General features: G+C 42.0%; 3 protein-coding genes across 5 annotated transcripts in view; 1 reads left to right on the top strand and 2 right to left on the bottom strand.

Moving 5' to 3' along the window:
* The window catches only part of LOC144085478 (solute carrier family 22 member 23-like), an 81,592-nt gene extending 75,478 nt beyond the window's left edge, over window positions 1-6,114 (bottom strand). Inside the window, exons 1-2 of one of the 2 annotated variants that reach the window (XM_077614793.1) lie at window positions 5,822-6,114; window positions 3,861-3,935 (exon numbers count right to left, since the gene is read on the bottom strand). The gene's annotated coding sequence lies outside the window, so the exon portion shown is untranslated. Of the gene's footprint in view, window positions 1-2,470; window positions 2,552-3,860; window positions 3,936-5,821 lie in introns of those variants that run through there. The other variant, XM_077614794.1, reaches the window with a different exon arrangement.
* A 1,105-nt stretch (window positions 6,115-7,219) lies between these two features.
* Window positions 7,220-14,126, top strand: LOC144085480 (insulin-like growth factor-binding protein 3). 2 transcript variants are annotated; one of them, XM_077614796.1, is made up of 4 exons: window positions 7,220-7,656; window positions 9,204-9,457; window positions 11,184-11,303; window positions 12,841-14,126. In XM_077614796.1, the coding sequence occupies exons 1-4, from the start codon at window positions 7,281-7,283 to the stop codon at window positions 12,964-12,966; spliced, it is 876 nt and encodes a 291-aa protein (XP_077470922.1). In that variant the 5' UTR covers window positions 7,220-7,280; the 3' UTR covers window positions 12,967-14,126. The 2 variants fall into 2 exon arrangements, with proteins under 2 accessions (XP_077470922.1, XP_077470923.1); XM_077614797.1 differs by having other exon boundaries at window positions 9,207-9,457.
* Window positions 14,127-14,267: 141 nt separating this feature from the next.
* LOC144085481 (insulin-like growth factor-binding protein 1) lies at window positions 14,268-19,731 on the bottom strand. The gene is made up of 8 exons (XM_077614798.1): window positions 19,548-19,731; window positions 19,275-19,405; window positions 18,473-18,835; window positions 17,687-17,784; window positions 15,840-16,569; window positions 15,638-15,768; window positions 15,047-15,175; window positions 14,268-14,967 (listed from the first exon to the last, which is right to left on the bottom strand). The coding sequence occupies exons 5-8, from the start codon at window positions 16,180-16,182 to the stop codon at window positions 14,842-14,844; spliced, it is 729 nt and encodes a 242-aa protein (XP_077470924.1). The 5' UTR covers window positions 16,183-16,569; window positions 17,687-17,784; window positions 18,473-18,835; window positions 19,275-19,405; window positions 19,548-19,731; the 3' UTR covers window positions 14,268-14,841.
* Between the last annotated feature and the right edge of the window lie 283 nt (window positions 19,732-20,014).

A 20,014-nucleotide genomic window follows, 5' to 3' on the forward strand; every position in this document is an offset into this window, starting at 1 on the left:
GGTCCTCACTGTGTGGAGTCTCCATGTTTTCCTCGCGCTTGAGTGGGTTTTCTCCGGGTACTCCAGTTTCCTCCCACATCCCAAAAACATGCAGGGTAGGCTGGTTGAACACTCTAAAATGCCCCTAGGTACGAGAGTGAGCATGAATGGTTGTCCATCTCCTTGATGTCCATGATTGGCTTGCCACCAATTGAGGATGTCCCCTGCCTGCTGCCCAGAGTTAGCTGGGACAGGCTCCAGCACCCTCCGCGACCCTTGTGAACATAATGAATGAATGAATGATTGAATGAATGACTCAAGGTGACCTACATGTCTCTAGAAATGAGGGAAGAGGCTACCGTACTTTATGTTGTACCCACCTGGGGGCGGTATTATACCAACAGACGGATGTACTGTTAATCTGAAGTTCTGTCACCTACAGTGGCAGCTTTTATTGTCAAGTCAAGTGAATAACTTTGTTGTGGAATGAAGTGCTAATCATTATGAAGTAAATGAGTTCACGGCTGCCATGCAGTCTACAGTCAACTCAAGTCAGCAATTCGTATGTTGGAAAACGCATAAGTCAAGTTACTCGTGCATCTTGGAATTGCTGTTTTCATAGGGAGATACGGACAAAATAAGAATTTAACTTGCAATAAAAAAGGGGCATGTTGTATACAGAATATAAAGTATTTTCCTGCTACTCTGCCTCCACTTCTTTTCTGTCCAGTTCAAGGTAGTGAACATGATCAATTCCCAGGAAGGGCCGGAAGAAAGTGCAGGCCTGCAGGTGTGGCAACCAAAATAACTCTATTTTTACTACAAAGCTATAGGGAAAGTGGAAAAAAAATGCAACATTGGTAGACTACACAGAAACACATTGACTATATTTCACACATGTTTATATGTGGTCATATACTGCAATTTGATGTGACTTCTACATGTAGAAGTAGATTAATGACACAGGAGAAGTAATTGCAAGACAAATACACAAGAGAGCAGAACAGGACCTGGAGCTAAAAGCATGAAGTGTGCTGCCCCTTACAGTAGAGGAGCCCTGTGGCAATAAACAGGAGTCTCCCGGGTTCATTAAAGATAATATAAGAGGCCATTCTTGCACGCAGACCCCTTCTAATGAGAGGCAAATGTATTTCCTCTGAGGGGGAGGATGAGAAGAATTAAGGGAGAGGGCCACATGAAAAAAAGGCATTTGGTTAGAGTTTTTACTTACTGGGTACTGGGTGACAAATGTTGGTAAACCAAAATCAGAAAGTTAAGCTCAAGGCTTATAGTTCCACACAAAGGGGAATCCATAAATGAACTCAGCACCTTTTCTGATTAATCAGTGCAACAACTGGGCCAACTCCATGGAAGGGAGTCAGTCTACCAGAGGTATCTGGACCATTTGTGGATTTGATATCTGTGGGGACATATATCTTAAGGTTTTATTTGTCCTTTTCAATTGCATGGTGTTCTTTATCAAATGCTCCCAAGGGAAATATATTGGCCCAGAGGCCCCCCGATGGCTGCCGACTCCTGCTTTCAACCTTTCTTATTGACTGCTATTGACATTTAACAGCGATAACTTGCATGGTAAATTCTCAACAAGCCACATTATATAACCACAGACCACCGGCACTGACAAAAACAAATAAAGCATTATAGAAAGGCTCCGTAAGGGATTGCTAACCTGATTGAGTCTTTGTTTACAATGAGTAATGGTGTGTCTGCAATGATACAGTCCATCGTTAGGCCATTTGGTTCAGGTGCTTTTTCACTCACTGTATATTAAACACCAGCTCACTGCTGCCTAGTGTGAACAAACTAATAGAAATGAAGCGTGAATGAAAAGGCACTTTGTGTGTTTCGCTGTCATCCAATCATGCCCGACTGACAGAGCGGTCAGACCTCCTTCACACATGTGAGGAAATGTACGAGCATGTGTGAAAACATGTTAAAAAGTCTGGACCAGACAGACCAGTGTAGACATAGTAAGCTATATTGTCTGGGAGGGGGGTGAGGTGGACTGTGGAGAATTTCAGACCACTTCCGAACACTCTGCAAACTATCACTGCCTACGCTACAAGCTCATCCCCACAATGTTCAGTACTCCACGAATTACATACTTTGACCACATTAAGAAAGGACAATGGTGGAGAAATCCCCTAAAATAAAGAGCAGGCCTCTGAATTAAATGAACGGTATCTGACTGGTAATCAACAGGTGCTGTCGAAAAAGGCTGGTCAAAGCACAATTGACAATATATAGATTAATTAAGATGCACAGAAATAGGGCAGGTAGGACCATTTTTTTCCAGCTGACAGTCATACTTTTTAGGAGAACTGAATTATCTAAAAATTCTAAAATATTTTACAACTTCCATTATAAAGAAAGTGAAACATGCAACAAACATTTGAACATTTAACATTATACATTCAGCATTGCAGCATTATAATCTATACAACTAAGTTCCACCAATGCTGCATAATACCTTTTGTTTGTCTGATGAAGCTCTCCTTTCTTTCGCAACTTGGTTCAAAGTTTAGTCTTCAAACAGAAATTGAATCATTGAATTTCCACATTTGCCTCTTATCCATTTGTCTTCTATAGTGTGATCTACTTCCTTTCATTTCAAAATAAGAGCTCCTAATGCAGCTAGGACTTGACAACACAGAATGAATTTATTTTCAACAGTTTTCCACTTCATTTTGTAAACTTTTGCTGAGTGTCATTGATTCCTGTGTACATGGATTGATTGATTTTTTTTTGCCAAATCAGCTTTCAGTCAGCGCAGGTTTTATTGACATGGCAAATAATAGTTAGAGGGCTTCAATGTGAGGAATAGCACATGATTTGATTGATTATTCACGGTAAAACTTTTACAGTCCACCCATTGGATCAATGGTTCTTTCACCTGACTTGGATGCAGTCAGCATGGGATCGATCGTTATGAGTGCGAATGGTCGCACCCCATAACCTTGACAAGGATAATCAGTGTTGATAATTAATGACGTTTTCCAGTCAACTTTGACTACCGGAGCACATCTATTGATGGGATGTACTTAATGATTTCATGATGACACAAAATTGATTCTTTGTGTGATAATTGATGATCTTGCAAAAGATTGTCACAGTAAATTTTGATTCGATTCAAGGGCCTTCAATCGATGTTCACATTTAATACAAATACGACATGCATAAAATGTTAGTTGATGTTACCCCATCACTATAACTTTCTAGATTAATGTATTGTTCCACTTCTAATATGTATCACTTTGTTGAATGGGATAGGCTCGAGTACCCGCCACAACTCTTGTGAGGATAAGCGGTTTGCAAAATGAATGAATGAATGAATATAGTTACCAGAAGTAACCTCATCTAAGGATTTGCAATTTTAAATGTCAAACAAGTTTATTTTTTTACTGTTTTTCTCGACTACAATTAAATTGAAAAAAAATGGAAATAATTGTTAAAAGAATATTTCACTTTTCATATTATTTCGGGAGCCAATACAATAATGCGTCATTTGCTCACCTAGAATGTTAAAATGAATAACAATCAGTTTGTGTCTAACCTAATCTCAATATCTGGAAGGATGCTAGAACTTGATTTTTAAACTTTATTAAGTTTTCTTTTATGGCCAGATACAAAATTGGGGTTACCGCCAAAGGAGAACATCCCAAAAGATCTACAATAAGGAATTCAACGAATTATCCATAACACGTCAACTGAATATAGTTAACGAAAAAATGATGTGTTGCAAAATTAAATGGGTTTGATGATCATATTAGTGCTGGTTATATAGTAAAGTACTCAGTATGCACTCTCACTGTGATAAGATCAGCATGTAAAAGAAAGAAAAAGAAAAACATTGAACTTACCAGACTAGTCATGTGATACGTTTGGCCGTCTCATTCCTCAACAGCTCCACCCGTTCCTGTCTCGCCCAAACACACCTACGGAACATATACAGTATATATATATGTGTGTTCGTAGAAATAAGCACTGGTTAGGGGAATAGAGTTCAAATTGAGGTAATTATCTGAAAATAACAAATCGTACAGTAAATATAGTTAGGGCTCTGGACTGGAAAATGGATGAGAGGGCTCCACCTTGGAGTCATAAAACTCATGATACAATGTGAAGCTAAGTGCGAGTTAATGAGGTAAGTGGAGTGATGTGAGCTAAAATGAGAATTATAATAACCATAATCATTTATTCTTTTTTTAGAGCAAGCATCTTTTACAGTAGAAGTTTTAATTTCGATTTCCCGATCGAATGAATACATTTGCATCCAAGTCCGAGACACCAGATTTTTTGGATCTGCTGATAAGCATTTCCAAACTGATACCTTGTACATGTATTAGTTAGGCAAAATAGCATAGCCAATTCCTTTTTTTAAAAAAAGATGTAAAATGTATTATATGTATTTTTGCAATATACTTCTGAAGTTCTTGTTGTTTGTAGACCGAAATACTCCAAAATAAATAAACTTTGAAAAAACGCTCTTTCTGATGCTCTGAAAAATGACGTGATCGGGCCCAATTTCCGATCTGGGACGTTGCTACTCTTCTGTTTAGAGTTTGAATTTTCTCTGTACTACCCTGGCTTCTGCCCGCATTCCAAATACTGAATTGAATACTCTAAAATGTCTACAGGTGTGAATGTGAATGGTTATTTGTCTATGAGCCTCAAGTGCCATTCTAGGGTGTACCCTCCACTTCTTGTGCAAAATCAGCGAGAATGCGATCCAGCTCTCTACAATAATAAAGATAGGCAATATTGAAAATGGATTGATGAGAAAGGCCTTCAAGTGTTATCCTTTGCACTTAGTGTAACTTGGATAAATTGCTCAAAGCTTGCAGTTATCGATTGGCGTGGAGACTTTTTTGGCAGGCCATAATTTAAGTGGTTCAGACTATGGAGGTATACTTTTGCTAGGAGCATCGTTAACATGTAATTGGTGTTATATAACACTTTAATGCACGGTGGGGGGAAAAAAAAGAAATTCCACATGGGGAGTGTTACTCAATTGAGAGTGTTATACAACGCAATGCCATGTGTTTTTTTTAAGATTGGCACTCACCACCGTAGCATGGTTTATTTTTAGGTACACCTGCCTGGCTAGTCTGGAAAAAGTAGTTTAAATTCCACCAAATTAGAATGTGTCAACTCGGCAGCCAGCGTTGAACTAATGTACAGTACGGTAATATCCTGTGTGAGTACTGGCAACATTCTTCACACTCCCTCTTTATTGAGTGGCCGCTCGGCGGGATGACATTCCAGCAGCAGCCAAAGCTGACTGCTGCTATGCGGAAAATGTGCAGGTGGCTCCAAACAGGCCCCTTCCGAGGAGGAGAGCGAGGAAAATCAGGTTCACCCCCCCCACCACGCTCCCTGTTCCCTCCTCTCTCTTCCTGAATATGAAACAAATGTTTGGCATTCCAGTGAGAAGACCTCAATGCTGTAGAGCTGCCTGTAGGTGTTGCGGGCCAAGTTAAAATGTTAAAAGTGCCTGTCTTTTGCCTATGACTGATTCACAGCGTGATATTGTTCAACACCTTTGTTGCCATTGACGGTAAATGATCACTGTTAAAATTGAGTGCACGTCTATCGCTGTCAATGGCAGCCAATAAGTTAATTATGAATGCAGAGAAGGCGTTTAGACATCTGCAAACTCACCTCTGGTATCCGCTGGGCAAGCAATATTGGTGTTATAGTATTATCTGGTGACGTCTTGGTGTCAAGTATGCAGAGCAGTTTCATTTAGATGTAGTAGTGCTTTAGCATTTTTCTGTAACATTATCAAGTGTTTATGAAAAATGTTATTTTTTTTGCTTACCTTATTTTTGAGAAGGCTTTGTTCCATTAAAAACTTAGCAGGCACTTGTGCATTACAGTCATAGGGTCATGGCTTTATTTTGGCTCAAGTCTTCCATATATGGAGCTAGCATGTTCTCCCCGTGTTTGTCTTGGGTCTCTCCAGGTATTCATCCTTCTTTCCACATTGCAAAACCCAGATGAATGCAGACTATAAAACAGGAGTGGGCAAACTATTCCACAAAGGGTTTGGGTGCAGGTTTTAGTTCCAAGCCATCAAGACTACACCTTTTACCAATATGTGATCTTAGAAGTGCAATCAGTGGATTGCAGTCAGGTGCTTCCTTTTTCAGCAGAAACCTTATTGGTTAAATTGTTTGTAATTCATCGTTTGAAACAAAGACCAGGACCCACAGTGGCCCTACGTTTTGCCCACTCTGCTATAAACTGTCAAAATGTGGGAATGGAACTACATTTTTTTTTATATTAACACTTTATAGGACACGAATTTAATGCATAAAAATGAGTTAATTTTTAGGTCATGCGATGAGGCAGTGGTTTTTCCGCTTGACTTTGGTGCAGGCAGTTTGTTTCGATTCCCACTCGGTGGCGTTGTGATTGTGAGCGTGCATGGTGGTCTGTTCAATTGTGACCTGCGGTTGCCTGGCAACCAATTCAGGGTGGTCCAAGCCAGCTGCAGTGGTTGGCTGTGATCGGCTCCAGCACCCCCCCCCCCCCCCACCCTTGTGACGATACGCGGAATGGAAGATGAATGAATGAATAGTTAGTAATTTTGTAATCAAGTTAATATGTCAAAATATAATATTTATAATTACTAAATGATACAAAATATATAATAACCATTGAAGACGAATTAATGAATGTCAAAGTCAGGTTTTTTCATAAATACCAAAAATAATAACTTGCGTTCTCACTGTGTCCATTCCATCTATCTCTGACCCCCCGCCTCCCAAACCCCTCTCCCTCACCCCGTCTCTCACTCAGACATTTTTGCGCCCCCTATGGATGACATTGTATATGGTCTCAACTAAACCACAAGACTCACTTGACGCCCAAAAATTCCTGTACGTTGTAGAATCTATGCGGGCAATATTTACAATTTCAGTGATTTCCGATTGTTTTGAACGACTTTTGAAATGTCCATTTGTATTTTTCTATCTTACCTCAATATCAGATGGCGGCTGGGCTATGAATGGATGTAAAAATAATAATTGTAACCCCCCCACCTGATTTGTATATACTTAGTAGTATGTAGTGATAATCCCAAGTGCATCGCTGTGATTTCAAAACGCCCGAGTAAAGTGGAGGCAATTCATCGGTGGAGTTCCATGGTGGGGGGGAGTGACTACAGTCCCAGGGTCTATATATTGGGATGTTTAGTGCGGTGGATTTACGTGAATGAGAGCACAGAAGCAGTCACCAGGACAGGATTATTCCCCGGGCCACACACGCACGGCACCATGGATCCGTGCTTCCGCGCACTTTGCCTGACTTTGGTCCTGGCGTCTTTCGGCCGCGGGTCAGGTGCGCTCGGGCCGGTGATCAGGTGCGAGCCGTGCGACGATGGCGCGCGCCTGTCCTGCAAGCCCCTGCCCAAAGACTGCGCCGAAAGGGTTCGAGAGCCCGGCTGCGGCTGCTGCCTGACGTGCGCGCTCAGCTTCGGGCAGCCGTGCGGCGTGTACACCGGAAAGTGCGGTGCCGGACTCTCGTGCCAGCAGCAGCCCGGAGAGACCAGACCTCTGCAGGCGCTTCTGGAGGGACGAGGGGTCTGCGCCAACGCCACGACCACTCGTCGACTCGCCGAGAGACCGACGCCTCCGGTCAATGAACTGCCAGGTATGCGTGCGTGCACCTTGATTACTCGTGCACACTGGCGTGCATTGAGGGCTTTGGAACGGCGAGTCAAATGAACACAGGCTTGTCTTTATGGCTCATACTGGACCTTTATAGACTTCTAATTAAGTGCTCGGGTGAGGGACAAGGGGGTCTTCAATGTGAGCCGTAAACCTAATAATGATGCTCAACTGTCCACATGACAGGCTGATTATATTTGCAAATCAGTTCATTTGCCCATTTCTTATGAGCTGGAAGCTCACCTATTTGCTGTTTTCGTGATCTGACCAGACAATAAAAGCATTCATCATTTTTTGCCATGGTGGTGCTAAGAAACTACTTTACAACTCCGTTTTAACAAAAGAAGGACTTTAACCCACATTGCATGATCTTTGAGCAATGGAATTGGGAAATTGGGGAAATGTAAGCATTTAAAAGTTGTATTCACTTCTTTCCCCAAGTCAGCTAGGATGGAGTTCGTCTCACCTGTATCCCGAATTATGACAAAAACAATAGAAATTGGATGGATGACACACAGTTCAATATGAAGATAATGAACTTCATTTCATAGTCCTTAGCTTGTACACTGAGGGCACCATCAAATGAACAACTTAATTTAACTAGTCCCAATCCAGTTAGACTCAGAGGGCTGGCAGTGAATGTCAGTGAATGAGTTTATTTATAATGAGCATTATTTTTTTTATCTTGGGGAACAGAAATTGATCCTTGTTACAATGTCTTGCAATGGTGGTAATCCATTGAATTTCTTAACGCCCTTTGTGGAAAAAGATAGTGTCTAGAAATAAACCCAATAAAGTATGATGGTGTAGTATTTACGAGCCTTTGGGGTTAGAAATGGACTGTTGACACTGCCTGTCTTGTCACGCTATCCTCGAATGCACTCTTATATAGGCTGGACTCTTACATCTGGGGATCATATCAAACATAAGGCTTATTAAAAAAATGCTGCCTAAAAATAAGATGATCTGAGCACATTAGAGCATTGCAGTATGTAGATGGATTGCAATAAACTCAATCAAATAGAGGTGGTACCCCTTGAAATACAATTATTACTCTCTTGATCCTTGAATTTTGGCTCATATCTATACTTATTTGATCTTGAAGAAAAGCAGCAACGTGTCTAAACAGGATCACAATTGGTTCCGTTGCTTTTTTGTACATAATTGTAGAATTTGTTGTACCTTAGGGAAGCGCTATTTTTATACACTCCACATTAACTGTAGTTTCTGATTATACCTATGCCTTACACAATTGGATTGCGGTACTTTGTAAATACAGTGGTACCTCAAATGCCCTTATGCATTTGGAACTGACAGCTTGCGTGATCATATATGCACTTTTCGGTCATGGAAGACCTACAAGGGTATCTAAAAATAAGCCTAAGAGTAGTACATTTGCGTGTTGTGGTACTTTGAATCACAGTATGGCTTGGCTTGTATGTCAGTATTTGTCTCTCTGTAGTTGAAAGTGTGTGCTTGGGTCTGCAACCGCAGCGAACAACCACGTGATGCGCTCTTTCAAAACACTAGCAGAGACCATGGAGACTCAGGATGAGGAGCGCAATTCCACCAGCGGTGTCCTCCCGAAGACGCACAGTGCCCACAGCAGACCCTTGGGACCGGTGAAACCTCCGCTCAACCCCTTCTTGCCCACTGACAAGGCTGAAATCCTACGGCGGGATCAGCAGAAGCGAAATAAGGGCTTTAAAATGGAGGAAGTACCTGGACCACTCCTGACAGACCAACAGAACTTCTCCCTGGAGATCAAACCTGAGCCTGAGTATGTAAGTACCACAACCAACATTTTCCTTCCTCCGTAGCAAGCAGTGGGAATGTTTGTCTCCACTCTCTCTCTCACTTTCTCTCGCTCCATGTTTTGGTGTTTTTCTCTTCTGTGGGTGATGAAATGTTTTGAGGGAAGCATGCTGAAGGTTGGCAGGCGCCGCGACCAACAGAATGGCATAGCAGAGAGCAGGGACCGTGGCCCTGCGGCTGACCTGGGTTAGGCGGTTGTTTGGCCACAAGGCGTCCGCGTGCCGGCTGCGCTGAGTGCCAACGGATGATGGATTGGCTGGTGTGAGTGCCTGTTGGGAAGCTCCGCTACTATTTCCATCTCCTCCTTTGGCCAGAGACGTGAAGGCGCACAAGAACTGGGCTTTGGCTGCATGGTCGCTTTAATTAGCGACCAGAGTACTCGGAGCTTAGGACAAGCCTTTTTGGCCGTGCCTTTACGCTTCCGCCATCCCACATCCATACATCAATTTGCTTTACCGCTTATGCTGTGTCAGGGAATCCCTGCGGATTTAGGGCGAGGGCAGGGTACACCTTTGTCTTATTCCAATTCACCACCACAGAAAATTCCATTACAGACTGGGGTATACCAAAACAGGAATGTGAAGGCCTTGTTCACATTTGTCTTGATCAGTAGTACTAAAAAAAAACAAAAAAGCAAAAAAACATATTTTTAATAATGTATGAAAGAGGTATGAATGATCCTGCATATAACAGGACCACTTGAAGACATGGTCTGCTTCTTTTTAAGTGTAAACGATCCAAAAACTTAAGATAGCAACCAAGGTTAAATAAGAGCAAAAAGCATTGAAATTACAAATGCTTAGCAGTAAAGATTTATTAGCGAGACAGCAATTCACAAATATAAACTTTCTTCTAAATTAAAAAAGCCAGTGTGTGCAAACTGTTTTTTATTGGCTCATATACTCGAGCTAGCACATGTGAGTAATGCAGCTATACTTTCGGTATAGTGACTTTACTTTGATGTCAACTACCATGAAAGATGGAAAATCATTCGCTGCACCCAAAAAATACAAACTAAACACATGGAACTCAATCAGTAGTTTCTTTCTCAAATAAGACCAGAGCGTAGAACGTAAATATCCAAAGTAGAATTTTTGGACGAGTGACATCATAGTGCCCCTCTGGTAGTGGAGGTTTTTTCTATATACTGCTGATCTTATTAAGGGAAGCTGGTAGAGCTTTTGTCTAAGGCAAGATGATCTCTGGACTGGTCGCTCGTTAATTAAAGAGCATATATAAACAAACAACCATTTTTTGACTAGAATTGAACGGGGACAGACAATCATTGCAACTCAATAGTTTCAGAATAGGTGGCCCGGCGGACGAGTGGTTAACACGTCAGCCTCACAGTTCTGGGGTCGAGGGTTTGATCCCAGGTTTGTCCTCACTGTGCACGTTCTCCCCAGGCTTGTGTGTGTGTTTTTTTCTGGGTGCTCCAGTTTAATTCCACATCCCAAAAGAACATGCAGGATAGGCTGGTGGAATACTCTAAATTTCCCATAGGTATGAGTGTGAGCGTGAATGGATGTCCGTCTCCTTGTGCCCTACAATTTGGTGGCCACCAATTCAGGGTTCTCCTGCCTGGTGCCCATAGTTAGCTGGTATAGGTTCCAGCACCCCTGCAACCCTTCTGAGAGTAAGCGGTTCAGAAAATGAATGAATGAATAATTCTGTTCGCGTTTCCCCCATGTTCAGGGTCCCTGCCGGAGAGAGATTGAGAGCATCCTCAGCAGCCTGAAGATTACAGACATTCTCAATCCACGAGGGTTCCGCATACCCAACTGCGACAAAAAAGGCTTTTATAAGAAAAAACAGGTAGGAAACATAAGTACAAGTACATGGAGTGGCATATAAATATATAGGTCATGTTTTTATACAGCCTTTTGTACATTTTAGCTTTGTTGATGAGAAGACCCGTTGTCAGAGCGGTTGCCAACCCAAATGCACTTCTTGCATATTGATGAAGATGTAAACAGTTTCATGGCAACCAAGTGAGTCGGAAAATTTACGGGCATAAATGCTGATAGAAGTGCATAAATGATGCAAAGCACTTATTAGTTAAAGTCATTACTGTCAAGACCTTCAAACTGTGGTCTTGAAGCAAGACAGATCTCAAGTGTATAAGATGACCCAAATGCCTCGGTCTTTGCAGGCAGCATTAATAGAGATCCAAAGTGCAGTGACTCAAACTGCGGGCCTCCTGCAGTCCAATTATAGATGTGAATCTGTCCTCCTGTATTCATCGGTAGTTATTAGAGCCTCATCATTGCACCGCCACACCAGTGAGGTAGACCCCGAGCCATTGGCACTGGAGACTGCGACCGCAGAGCCCAAACCCCAGCGGCGCTGCCTGGCCAGGACGACGCTCGGGAACCTTCCCAGCGAGACAGACGTCAAGGTGGCCGCCGGCACCCGACATCCTCGCCCCATAATTGCTGGACTTTTGAGAAGCGGTCCCAGAAATAGAGTGGCGGCCGTGCCCCCACAAGCCCTCCCCTTCTGCATCCTCAGCCCACGCCGGCCGGGGTTGTAAGAAATGAGCGGTTCTGACGCGTTCATATGGAGGCACTTAGGGCGCCGCTGCGTCGCTTTTCTTATTACACGGCACGACCTCCTGCTTAATGGACGTGCTCTCCTTTGACCTGCAATCATCTCATAAACAGCCAGGCTCATTGTCTTTGTTTATGTAGAGTGGATCCAGCGCAGTGTGCACGCAGGCCTCCGGTGCTTCCTTTCATGTGGCCCCCTCTAATTTAGACATGAGGATAATCTGGAGCCAAAAGCGTCCCTTAATAGCAATAAATGTCTTCTCGGCTATTCTTAGCTTCTCCATGTTGTGATGCAGATGCACAAGTTGCGTCCCGATCGCTAACAAACGTGTTTGACGAAAGCCGAGGTTGACCTTTAGTAAAATTGGCAATAAAATAACAGCCCTCGGGTTGCTCCACGCAGACTCTGTAAGTCATTTGTAGTACCCATAATTTGGAGCTGCGGGGTATAATCAGCAACAGATGATTCGTGCTGCCACCGGCTCCTGAAAATAGATCTGGGTTCTCAGTTGTTCACGAAGGTCCCTAGGCAAATATTTGAGCAGGTTTCTGTTTACCTTTAAGGCCTCTATATGTGTGCGTAACAGGAGGTGGACCATAAAAGTAGCTGAAAATACCACAGCACGCTGCGCGGCCAAGGCTGCGTCCACTCAGCACAATCTGCCCATTAATGCCTCTTAACTATTGCCGTTCTCCTCCATTGACTTAAGTGGCCGGTTAGCCATAATGCTGTGCATTCAACTGGACTTTTTTGTTGTTGTTGAAACCTTCATCTTCACCTTATCCCTCCTCTTCATTTGCAGTGCCGTCCCTCCAAGGGCAGAAAGCGAGGCTTCTGTTGGTGTGTGGACAAATACGGGCAGCCCTTGCCAGGTTTCGATGGGAAGGAACGAGGAGTCGCCCGGCACTTCCACTCGCACAGCCAATAGCTGCCCAGGAGGGACTTCCTTGAGGGAGGGGGAGGGATAAACAAGCAGAGACACACAAGGATATTGGGAGCCAGCCGACGTGTGGATGTTTGCTCTTTTTATCTGCCGGACTTTTTGGGACTCAAGGAACAAGATGGATTCTTGATGAACATTTCTGTCGATGAAGGAGACCTGGGGAATTGACGGGACACATAGTTGTGCTGCCATAATTGTAACAGTTATTATGATCAGGCAGAGAAGCCTTTCAATTAAGCATTGCCTATCTGTCAAGTATAGTACCTTATTCTGATAGGAGGTCATCGGCAAAAATGAAAATGTAAAGGCGTTCAATTTTGCCCAGAATGACTTCTAAGCAACTGACTTGCTATTTAATTCAGTGCATGTGTGGAGGACGGTTAAAACGGCAATGGTTTCACCAGGATTCTAAGCATTGCGTCACCAACATGAACACCAGAGGTGTCTACATGTGAAGAAATTTGTTTTCATAAAAAAATATTATGGAGTTTGCAGGGCAGCATACCCGTGCTCGCTAAAATTGAAGAGTTTCCATACTTCATCTAATCCTAACTGTCCCTACGTTCACAGTGACTGTTTGCTGTCAGCCTCCCAAATCAAATGGATTATACATCTACTATCGTCAGTGGCAATGAAACATGATCACTCAAAGCCAGCCAACCTTTACAAATAGATTTCCTATTTTTCATTAATGGGAGTAGTTAACATACAGGTTCCACACTGCTTAGGACTTTGGTCCGAAAAACAGTCACAAGAGAGTGTTTGCATTCATCCTTTAGACTCAAGTGTGCATTACTCAGGGAGTCAGCCAAGCCGAAGCATATCACATTAAAGAATGAAGCCTATAACCCTATAAGTGCTGGCAGTATCTATTTTTTTATTTTTTGGTCAGGGGCCCAAAATAAGATCCAGGTAAGTTTGTACTTGGTTACATTTTAATAGCAACACCTTTTTGACTCATGTTTTTATGAAGTTATATCATTACCATCAGTTTATGTTAATGCTATTGCAAAACAGGACATTTTTGTAAAACGTGCTGAAAATGCCTGGGTAACCCTGCTTGAGGTAAATATGTTGTTTGCATGTACAGTACAAGGCAACCCTCAAATGTCTATTTTTACTTAATAAAGGCACTATGAAATTAAGCAGGTTTTGTATTTGAATGAATTTTCTCCTAATTTTATACATTTAATATGTATTGTAAAAGAGGAAACTAAAGGCTAGCAACAGTTAACATTTTTGGATCAATTTTAAATAATGATCTGTTCTAAAAAGAAAACAAGTGAGACATTTCATGAAGCCATATATTAAACATGTACACATAAATAACAGAATATAACTGAAGTCTTCGATTACAAAAGAATGAACAGGTAGATAATAAATATTACAATAAATGTCAGAATATATGTTGAAAAACAAAAACAAAAAAGCAGTGACCCAGTGGAGAGAATTGAAAAAAAAAAAGGCAGTGAGTAACTGCAGAGGTAGACAAGCTTGGATGAGCCCTGATATGTTTGTGCTTGACCAGCATACACATACTTGCGGCACTTTAAGTATCCCCCATTGAGGAAATGAAGATGCATGCAGACAATGTCAACATGTTGCATGAATGAGCGGCAGTGTTGATGTGAATGAATTGAAAAAGAAAAAAAAAAGAAGGCCCTGAAATGAGGCTTGGTGGTGGCTGCTGAGGAATGGAGTTATTTAGTCAGAAATACAAATGAATACAGTGTTGTCCTATTTACAATTGAAGATAGAGGAAACCTTTTTTTAAATGACTTGCCATGAATAAATAAATTAATTTACAATTTGTCATCATGAAAGGAATAAGATGTGCTTTCGTGTGGATCACTTCCCTCTTCAGTGACTGACTTCCTGGTGGCACTCTGAGTCACCGGGGATATCGCCAGCTCCGGGAATGATCTTGCCGTTCCAGGCTGAGACGCACCAGCAGCGTGCGGGCGGTCCCACCAGGGATGACTCACACTGGAGAATAAAGACAAAGACGAGGGTATGAAGGGACGTGACGGGAAGCAGTGGGTCGACTACACTTTGCGCTATTCACCTGCTTGGCTTTGTAAAACCCATGCTTGTCACAGTTAGGGAGGTAGAAAGTGGTGAACTTCTCGCCGAGGTTCTGCTGTGAGCTAGCGATGGCGTCCAGAGCGGCGTGGAGGTCAATGTGGCAAGGACCCTGTGTGTAAAAATATAAAACAAATTGCAACCATTGCATTGTTCTTTTTCATACTCCTGTTTAAATTCATTGTCTAGTAATCATACGGGGTGGAGTTTGGAGTTTGTTAGGCTATTATAATAGTGTACATCATATTTTAGGAGCAGGTGGGTGTGGGAAAACGAAAACAAAATGAGCATTCATTCATTTTCCATACTGCTTATCCTCACAGGGGTCGTGGAGGGTGCTGGAGCCTATCCCAGCCAACTACAGGCAGCAGGCAGGGGTACACTCGTGGATTGGTGGCTAGCCAATCACAGAGCACAAGGATACATACTAGATTCACTAGAGTGATTAAAATTTTCCATTGAGGGAATATTTTTAGATTAAATGTATTAACTATAATTGTAATTTAACATCAAGGAACTAAGTCAAGTACTGTATATGTTTGTCGACATTGAGTTGTTTTTCTATTTCCCTTACCTGTTGTACCAGTTTGTTGCGGATGGCGTTGACTTTAGCCTTGAGGCTCTCCTGGGCATCAGGGGCATTTTGGTCAGGCAAGCCCAGCATCTGTTGCAGGGAGCTGTGGCCTGTTTCCTCTTCAGGATCATCTGAACATCAACACTTCAATGAGCCATTGCATTTTTGCCGGCGATATATACACGGTAGATGTAATGCTAACCTTGCTCTTCTGTGCAGATCCCCTGCCCGCGGGTGAGGGCGTGCAGAGGCCTGCCCTCTCCGGGCCTGGGGACACACCGCAGGCCGTGGGCGCAGTGGGCCGTGTGGACCCCGCAGGCGCTCCCTCTCTCTAGGGCGCAGGCCATGCAGCAGCCGCAGCCCGGTTCCCGCAGCACCTGGGCGCAGCCGGCTGGGACGGCGGGACATTCGCTCAGCCTTTCCTGGGTGCAGGGAGCGCAGCGGATGGGCTCGGGTCCAACTACCGGAGACGACCTCGCCAACATCGCCGCAGCGGCCAAAACCATGATCGTTGTCAACATCGTCTTCACTTGTAATCCGTACATGTCTATTCTCTTACTTTTCTTGTCGGCGTCTCCCCACAAAGCCGTATTTATGCATCTGTGTGGCCTCTGGTGCGAGTTAATGATTGACACACCGCCTACAGATATAAATTATTTGTGACATAGCAGCGGTAAACAGTAGATTGACCCCGCTTGACGTGCGTAGTTGAAGGTTCACAGGGTCTGGGGTCAATATTGACATAGGAACTAAGAATGATTGGACATCAAAACAAGCTGGGCCGGTGTAGCCGAATGACTGAAGGGGTTAGGAAAACACGTCGCATTAAGATGTTCCAGCGGAGATGCGAATAACATGTTGTTTGGTTTCGTTTGCACTGTTTTGACACCACCACCCGTTTTTTTCCAGTAGCCTCTTTGGTGAAGGTTCATCTTATCAGAAAGGGAGATAGACAAGGCCATGAGACGCCCACACACACTTTGTCTTTCTATTGCATAACCCTCCTGGAATCATAACATGTTTGTGTGAAGACGGCCAACGGTAATTGGCCGTTTCCTTCTGTGTAGTATTGGTGGAAAGTGGCACACGATATAGCTAACTTGGCTTCCCTTTTACACTCTTTGACGCAGGAACAAACGAAAAATCTTTGGGATGATAATATACTATTTACTATGACCCGCACAAAGTCAAATCACCAATGACACCAACTTCCACCCAATTGGCATAGCCAGGCATTGGGCACTAACAGTAGTGACACAGGGCCCACTGACCCAATGAATCGTATCTGACCTGATTTGCAAAATACTGTGAGATGACCTTTTCCTTATTGCTTTGTCTAAAGCAAGGGTGTCAGACTCGGGTTGGTTCGCGGGCCGCTTTAACGTAAACTTGACTTCACGTGGGCCGGACTATTTTAGATCTAATATTTAGATTTTGTTTTTTTATAAATGGATTAAAAGAACTGGATTAAAAGCCCTAAATATTCCATTTTTATAGATCTAATAGAATGTTTATTTGAGCTTTTTTTTTTCTTAGTAAGGGAAAATCATTTATTTAATCATTTGTTTTTCATTTCAAAAGGAAACCATTTTTTTCTTTATGTTCAATATTAAAGTGGAAAACAGAAAATATTTTTATACATTTTTAGATTTTATAAAATGATTTTAGAACTAAAAACACAAAGAAAGAATGGATTAAAAACTGCAATTATTGATTTAAAAGGGGGAAAATCAGGAAATTTAATACACATCTAGATCTATCATTTTAATTTGATCCTAAAACATAAAGTCGCCACTGATAATTTACTTTCCCGGGCCACACAAAATGATGCGGCGGGCCAGATTTGGCCCCCGGGCCGCCACTTTGACACCTGTGGTCTAAAGTAAAATATTCAGCATTTAACACATTTACTATACTCCAGAGCCAAAGCACTTCTCAAATTAACATCCGAATGTTTAGATTCATTAACACTAACAGTGGGGCTGATCTAGAACGCATTGGTCATTTATTCAGTTGAACAGAAAAACAAACAAACAAAAAAATAAATACTTGCACATGGTTGTTCCTCACTCAATCAGCAGCTGGTGCGTTTTCGCTTCCTCTATGTTGATCATCACGTTTGCCAGCCACTGAGGGAACAGCTCATACTGCAAAAGTCATTGTTGACAAAAATGTTTTAGCTATGAGACTGATAAACCACCAAATATTGTTTTTCTTATATGTGGATGAAAGATAAAATGCTGAAATATTAGTTAACTTATTAGTTATTTCAACAAGCATCTCTCCCAATTAAAAAGGATTGCCTATTGCTGTTAATAGGTAAGGATGCAATGAAAGGGCTCCAATAATGACTTGAATGAGTATCACTTATTGCATAGCTTTGGACTGGCTGCCATTGACAGTGATAGATGCCCAATCCATTTCAACTGTTCAAAGGAATTTGACATCTGCTACTGACAAACTAATTTAAATCCATATCAGACATGGTCCAGAAACTTGTGGCAAGACACAGAGATACTAGCAGCGAATGATCGCTGTCAGCCCTCCCAGCCAAAGTGACACTGAAACATGAGCATTCACAGTGAGTGCTCTTAGTTTAAATGAATTGAACATCTAGTGTTGTCAATGGGAGGGATGGAGTCAAACTATTGATTAAACATAATGTTGGAGTGCTGCTGTGACTGACAATTTGAGTGTGCAACAAGAAATGAATACAAGACTCCTTGTAAATGAAAATAGCCTCTACTTAAAAGCTTTTAGTGGCTCAACGTGTTTTTGTGTCTGTATGTGTCTGAAACAGTATCCAATATTTATTTATTTATTCTTTTTTTTTACCAGATATGGCCTGATCCTTCTTCTCTTCACTGATTTTTTGCACGACTTCCTTGCTGGTCTTTGGAATCGTTCCCATGAGTCCAGACTAGCCGTTATTGTTGTGCTTAGCCTCCTTGCTGTGTTCCTTTCGGACAGCTGTGATGACTCCAATTGTGATGACTCCAGATTACCTTGGTGGGACCTTGTCAGGGTCTCGTGGAGGGAGGAAAGCACCCGCTTTGGCCTTAGAACCATCAGCGGGTCGTCATTCTCCTCACTTGCCAACAGTACATCTTTTTGACTCTCTCTGCGTTCTGTTCTGCGACTCTTTTCAGCGTCAATCTCTGTCTCGGATACTTCTGAGATGACACCCAGCAAGCGATGCTGTTTGGAGTCATTGGAATTGTTGGTTAAAAAATAATTAGGAACCATTGTCAGTTTTATTCCTCAACATTTTAGCCAGGAATCAGATAACAAAATAGTTAAAGGATTCACAAAATGGAAGGAGTGAGTTTTCGGTGAAGTTTTAGGATGTCATGTGACCTTAGTAATGATTAAATTATCCTTGCATGGTCTAAGAAAACATTGACTCCAATTAATAAATCTTTTTGCATCTCTGATCCAGTGACAGACTGTAACAGAAAAAAAACCAGATGAATGGTCCTTGATGGCATTAGATACATTTTTGCTTTTTTTGTACATTTATCCCCACATTTATTTGGATGTGCGCTGTAAGATGAAAAAGATATAAGATGTGAAATCAAAATGTACCTTGGCTTAATAAAACATCAGAAAAAACAATGTAGGTGTCATTAAAACTTACGTCATATTGTTGAATGGCCATTGTTGTTGGAATGCACCATGGAGTTTGGAGCTTGATGACTGATTAATGTCAAGTGTGAAGCCTAATGAGAAGCAGGTGTAAGCTTAAATGCATAAATCAAATCTGTTGAACTGTGAGAAGAGAGAAAAAAGGTTAAAAATGATATGATGTGAATAAAAACATCCAATGTATTCAGTTAAACATACTGATATGTCACGTGTTCTGCACTAGAAAAGGAAATGAACACACCATGCAGAGGTTAAATAGACTGACCTGACTCATGGCTCCAAGATATGTCAAGTGAATGTTGATGCCAAAGATGTTATTTGCTCCCAGTTAACAGTGTCTAACTGAAATCTGGACCAATTTCAAAGTATACATGGGAAGGTTGGTAAAGGCAAACATACTTGACAGACATCAAAGTGATAAAAGAGCAAGCTAAACAATGTATTTTGAAAACAGAAGGTAAACAACATAAACATTAATGAACAAATGGAAGAAAACTCAAATCAATGTAAGTGACTGTGAGAAATGCCTGGAGGGAATGGCATTTACGCACAGAAAAACCAAGCAACTGCCACTATAAACAGCTAAACATAAAAGAACAAAGTTGTAATGGTCTATGGAAAAGTTGTGGAATGTAGATGGCCACATAAGTCATAGTTATTCAGTAATGAATTGCAAATCTGCATTGGGCAAGGGGATAATGCTGGGAGTTCTGTTTTAATGAAATTCAAGGA

This window comes from Stigmatopora argus, chromosome 12, assembly GCF_051989625.1.
Source record: "Stigmatopora argus isolate UIUO_Sarg chromosome 12, RoL_Sarg_1.0, whole genome shotgun sequence".
In the NCBI taxonomy this organism is placed as follows: domain Eukaryota; kingdom Metazoa; phylum Chordata; class Actinopteri; order Syngnathiformes; family Syngnathidae; genus Stigmatopora; species Stigmatopora argus.